The 6,000-nt window shown below is 33.4% G+C and overlaps 1 protein-coding gene across 1 annotated transcript in view; it reads left to right on the top strand.

Moving 5' to 3' along the window:
• Positions 1-332: 332 nt before the first annotated feature.
• Positions 333-6,000, top strand: part of LOC136029472 (ribonuclease Oy-like) — a 57,030-nt gene continuing 51,362 nt past the window's right edge. Inside the window, exon 1 of the mRNA XM_065707895.1 lies at positions 333-492. Within this exon, the coding sequence (XP_065563967.1) occupies positions 410-492 (83 nt within the window). The 5' untranslated portion in view covers positions 333-409. The remainder of the gene's footprint in view (positions 493-6,000) is intronic.

Here is a 6,000-nt window from a genome sequence, read left to right as displayed (position 1 = left end):
TTATGGGAACAAAATATGTGAATATGGCATGTGATAATCTTTTGCTAGGAAAGAATGCTTCTATTTGTCCTGAAGACTAGTAGTAAATATAAATTCGCCTAAATATGTTGATTTCGGTAGCCAGCATAACTTCACCTAATAATAGGTATAAATGTTTACTGGTATAGTACAAAAATGCACAGATTTTAAATTTGTTTTACAGATATGTGCCCATTCGGCACACTAAAATGCTTCAAAGCCCATTTGCCTTTTGGTGATTTATTCAGAGAGAAAATGGCGATTTCCTATTGCAGTCGGTGGTAATCCTGGCTAAGAACTTTTATTAATATTATCGCCACCCACGGCAGATATTTTGAAAACATCACATAGTAGATAGAAGAAGGAGACCTAGAGAGATTAAAAGCCACTAATGTCTGACTTCAGCAGTCTTAGGCGAAAAGGCTATGCTGTAGCTTTGCTTTATTTCCTTCTTTATACATTTATTTATAGATGGTATGTTTTTCTTTGTAGGCTAAAAAGCCTTGCAAATACGATAGCCTCTATTGGAAACTTTCAGGGCATGATCTGGAGCTTATATTATACAATATAAAGATATTTTGTATTATTGCTGCAAGGTTCTTTTTTGTGAAATACTCTAAACACATTTTTAGCAATACCATTCAGCACTCAAGAGTGGCTTAGTCTAATAAGATTACCTATGTTTCACCACTTTCCATGTAGCCTAGCCAATACTAGCCTAGTTGTTAGACTACCAAAACCAGTGTATCCCAATACCCCCAAATGCCTGGGTATAGCCATTATCAAGGCCTTTTACTAAAGTGGGTAGGTCTAATGGAAGGAATAGGCCACCCACCACCAGATGACTAATTAGGCTGTAGAGAAAAAATCCTTGACCAAACATTATAAATAGACAAATTTAAATTTATATATCCAACTAGGTGGCTAATATGAATGACAGTATATTTACAAAATGACTAAATTGGTCCAAAAGTTGGCTATTAGATCTCACCTATATATACATTCAAACATGAATCAACCAACTTTTCAGCTTTTAGGCTAGTATTATTATATATACACTAGAGAATCAGGCAACTAGTTAGCTATTAAGATCCAAATTATATGGTGTTTAAACTTTATTTTAAAATAGGGTAAAATTCTAGTTAAGTGACTTCTTGCTATCTCAGAAAGGGGTAAGGTTAAGAAAATGAAACTTTCAGGGGTGGGTCCACAGGCTAAAGTATGTTCCAGGAAGGTATTTTGAAGTACATACCTCCACTCCTTCTCCCTCTAGAGGGCCCTGACCTTTGATGACCTTTAACAATATGTGTGTTATAAAATTAAAACCTTGCAAAATAGATTTTCTGCTTGAATAAAGTACAACAAAATTGTTTTCAGCTTCACAACTTTGCTCAATCCCAATTTATAAGGATTTAAAAATATGCAAATACATTTCCTGAATTTTGAAAAAAACATTGATATGGCTCAGAATTCTACTTAAATAACAGGAATCACAATTTCAGAACTAAAGAGAGAGAGAAAATTAAGGTAAAATGTTGTTTTGTCAAAATTTCAATAGGTAGACCTGTCATGTAGACAAATTTCAGGGCCCTCTAGAGGGAGAAGGAGTGGATATGGGTACTTTAAAATACCTTCCTGGGATATCCTTTAGTCTATAGACCCATCCCCAAAAGTTTCTTTTTCCTATCCTAACCCCTTTCTGAGATAGCAGGAAGTCACTTAACTAGAATTTTACCTAAAAGAGGAAACTAGCCAGCTATTGATAGAGTTCTATATGCACAAATGTCAAGGGAGAGGTTGAACTGTATCAAAATGCACTATATGAAGATTGGCTATGTAATTATTTAAATTACGTAGGCTATCTCAGGAACAGCTAAGGATGAATATTGTGATTAATGGATTATTCAGGTAACTGAAAAACCTACTTACCTCTCCTTTGTCCTGTTTTCTACCTGACCCTAAGGGAATTCAAGGTCTTAGAATTGGCCAAAAATATTATTTTTTCCTAATAAATAGCCTATGTTTCAAGCAAGCTCTTATGGACAATAAATATCATTACATTACTAGATAGCCTAATTTAATTTGTATTTTGTTGCAAACAAAATATATTTTGAACACTAGTGTTTATTTGCTGAAACATCAAAAACAAAAGCTTCCTTTTCTTCCAACCAATTATCATTTATAACACTTGTAAATTTTAGTTTTTTGGGTCTTGTCTCTTTTTATAGTCCATGTTGTTCATTTTCTCCCATTATGAATTTAATATGTTTGGGCTTTTTTCTTGGTCTTATCATGTTTGATAGTTCAGTTGGTTCAAAAGAATCATCATTTGTATTCTTGTTGCTATCATTTTCAATTTTGACATGTTTTGCTGCTGCATATCTTCTAACCTTGTTTTTCTTTCTTCTTCATTTTGCTGATGCCCATAGCTTTAGCTGCCCTTGTTTGTCTAGTCATAAATCATGGTCAAGGTTGTAGATTTGTTAACTGTTTAGGTGGCAAGAAAAAACCTCTTTTACTTCCAGCAGGTTATCATTTATAACACTTATAAATTTCCATTTTTTGTCTCTACCTCTTAATAGGTTTTTTATACTGATAAGTCTTTTCCTGAGATCTTTTCAAAGATATTTTATTTATGAAGCATGTCCAATTTCAAACACCAATTGTCTTCTAAGTTTCAAACTTTTTTTTTAAGGTATGGAATTGTTTTAATCCCTTGTTAAAAGATGTACAAATATTTTTGCAATTACCAGTTTTTTGCTTTTTAAGTAATTTAATAACTATTCATACTGAGGTCTTCTAACTGCCTTCATTGTTGCTTTTCATTCTCAATTTTGACATGCTCTAATTTTTGTATGTACATGTCTTTGAATAGCCAGTGTTTTTGCTCTTTATTTCCATATTTGACATGTTTTGATACTTGCTGCTGCATATCTTCTATCCACATTTGTCTTTCTTCATTTTTTTTTGGTGTGTCAAACAATTTAGTAATGCCTTTTGCTTTAGCCACCCATATTGGTTTTGTTGCAATCAATGGTCCAGGTTGTTGATATTCACTCATTGTGAATTTGATTAATTTGGGCTATTCTCTTTGTCTTATCACATTTCATTGTTCAGGTGATGTTTCCAAAGAATCATCATTGATTCCATTAAGTCCTTGACTGTTGGCCAAAAAGGACAATCTTTGGGAATATGTCATCCTTCATCTGCAGGATATGCCCAGGTGGTCTCAACATTTTTCTTGTTTTAGCCCTGGAAAATGGGATTGAACTTCACTTTTAGTTGAAATACAGTCTGTCAGCTGGGTATCCAGAACAATCTGGAGGCAATGTTCATCTGCTTTTTGAAGCATCCTTGCTTAAGAACCATATTTGATCACTATAGCTTCCAATATTCTGATCTTGTTTTGCAGACTTATCTTCCTATTCTTCTAAACATTTTCCAACTGTTGAAAAGACTACTTGAGCCTTGGCCATTTTATTTTTAACATCTTTACTTCTCCCACTGTCTTTATTAATAATACTACCAAAGTGAGAGAGGTGTTCCAGCTGATCAATCTTGTGATTACCTAGTGCCACCTTTTTTATCTTCACTTTACTAGCCTAGGCAACTTGGAGTTCTTAACATTAATTTTCAAACCTATTCTAGCACCCTGAACTTGCAAAACTTGTAAAAATTCATTCATTTTGCTCATGATTTCATCTAGGAGGCTTAATCCAGCAGTATAATCTAAGCCCAGGAAAAGTTTTTACTTTGCTCCTTAAGATGAAGTCCATCAAAATGATCCATATAAAGGGAAATAGAACACAGCCCTGTGTAGCTTCTAATTTAATGAAATTTGACCAGGCTTAACTTTTCTTATGTCTTGCTTTGTCATTGCTGACTCAATTTTACATATGGAGATCTTAAGGGTAATTGCCTGGTGTGAATTTTCACCAGGGTTGAATTGTGTAGAGAATAAATCCTCAGGGAGGAGAGATTTTTTTGTGGAGGACTTGCCAGATTTCCTGGAATTATTTAAAATGATCAGAAATAAAAAAAACAGATTTTTTTTCAACTGAAAGTAAGGAGCAACATTAAAACTTAAAACGGACAGAAATTATTATGTATATGATGGGGGGTAACTGCTAAAACACCTCGCACTTTACCCTAAAGTTTGAATTATGTCCCGATTCTTTAAGAACAACTCCTGAAATACTATGTTTAGCTGGCTTGTCTATATTTGATTCTATAATTATACATTTTTATAATCATTGCATTGTTCTCTAGCTTTAATTCATGAGATGTCAAATTATGAATTGAATTGAACTGATAAATTCTGGTGGGGATTCATTTTCTTATTCCTGTCAATGTATAAAAAAGATAATCCATGTTATAGGATTTATTTCAGGACTGTTCCAACACCTATGCCCTCTAAAATATTTAAATTGCACATCAGTATAATTATTGTTTATACTTTAGTTTTGGGTCATAGGGTGGTGAATAAGTATTTTCACTTGAATTAAGAAATTCTGGCATAAATTCAATGTCTCCTTCCTGTTTATCCTTTAGAGATACTAAAATAACATATTCCATATTCAATTATAATTTTGGAAACCTCTAAATTATGCAATAGCATAATTATATTGTTATTCTTTAATTTTAAGTCACATTTCTGTTTACAACTCAATGTGATTTGTGCTGTTTCTTGTTCTATGCCTTTTTATTTAGTTGTTCAGAGTCATGTTTAAAGCCATTTGTTATCTTGAGCAATTTTGCACATATCATAGATTCTAAAAACCAATTTTTCTTTCCTGTTTATCCTTCACAGATTCACACAAGCTAAACCAACATATTCCTTCAGTCCATTGCAATTTGCTTTTTCTCTTAACCCCAGGTTTCATTTGCAATTCAATGTGATTTTTGCTGTTTCTTGTTCCATGCCTTTTTCTATAGCCTTTCAGAGTAATTTGTCATGGTCTGTAATTTTTTATGCATCATAGATACTAAAAGTGACATGGTCACTCCATGGGAAAAAACAATGTAATTTTTGTTCTTGAGGTGTTTATAAATATGATGTCACTTGCATAAATGTTTTTCAAAACTTATGCTCTGAACGAATTTTCTTAAACTTGTGACCTATACAGATCGTTTTTCAGACCAGAAGCTCCCAGGGTGACATTTAAAAAAATTATATAGAGCCATTCTCAAGAAAAAATATACATTCTTACATACAGGGGTGCCGCTAAAGGATGGGGGAGAGGTTGTTGCCGACACCTTGTAATTTATTTTATTTTTTAGCTTATGTTTTTTGTTTAATTTGGCGTATTCGCCCGTATTTGTTGGCACACTTGACAATTTTTTTGGCACATTCTTTATATATTGCTTATTTTTTTCCCCAGAACCACTTCATGTGAAGGGCTGGCTGTCTAAACTTCAGATGGGGCTCATTTGATTGGAAATTCTAAGTTCTAGTGCCTTTTTCAAGAGTCAAAAGTGATTGTGGAGCAACCAGCCCCCTCCAGCACTCTTTTTTCTCCAAATAAATCTGATCAAAACTTGATATAATCATTTTGTTCCAAATAATCCAAAGGCCAAAAAACTTAGCCTCTGGGGTTGATATCACCCAGGACAACAGCTACAAGTTATGCAAGCTGCCCATTATGAACATATATTTTTTTATTGTGAGAAGGGGGCTTTTTTGATCTTGGGCCTTCAAACAGGGCTAGGGTATTAAGTTGAAACTTTTAGGAAAGGTTGAAATGAATTTCAAACCAAAGCAAAACATTATGTTCATGATTATTGTCAGAAGGTTGCATTAGTAATATCTAAGGAATAGCTGATGATATCAATTTGAACCTTTCAGGTTATTTTAAGGAGTAATGTTGAAGAGTCCCACCAGTCCCCCTTGTCCTTTTTGAATTGCCCCTTTCTCTCAACGCTGATCAAAATTTTCGAAAAAAAACAGTTTGTTCAAAACACTAAAAAGTTCTAATAACTATG

This window comes from Artemia franciscana, chromosome 7 (genome assembly GCF_032884065.1).
Source record: "Artemia franciscana chromosome 7, ASM3288406v1, whole genome shotgun sequence".
In the NCBI taxonomy this organism is placed as follows: Eukaryota; Metazoa; Arthropoda; class Branchiopoda; order Anostraca; family Artemiidae; genus Artemia; species Artemia franciscana.
The sequence above is the reverse complement of the archived record's forward strand: the minus strand, read 5'-3'. Positions and strand labels throughout refer to the sequence as shown.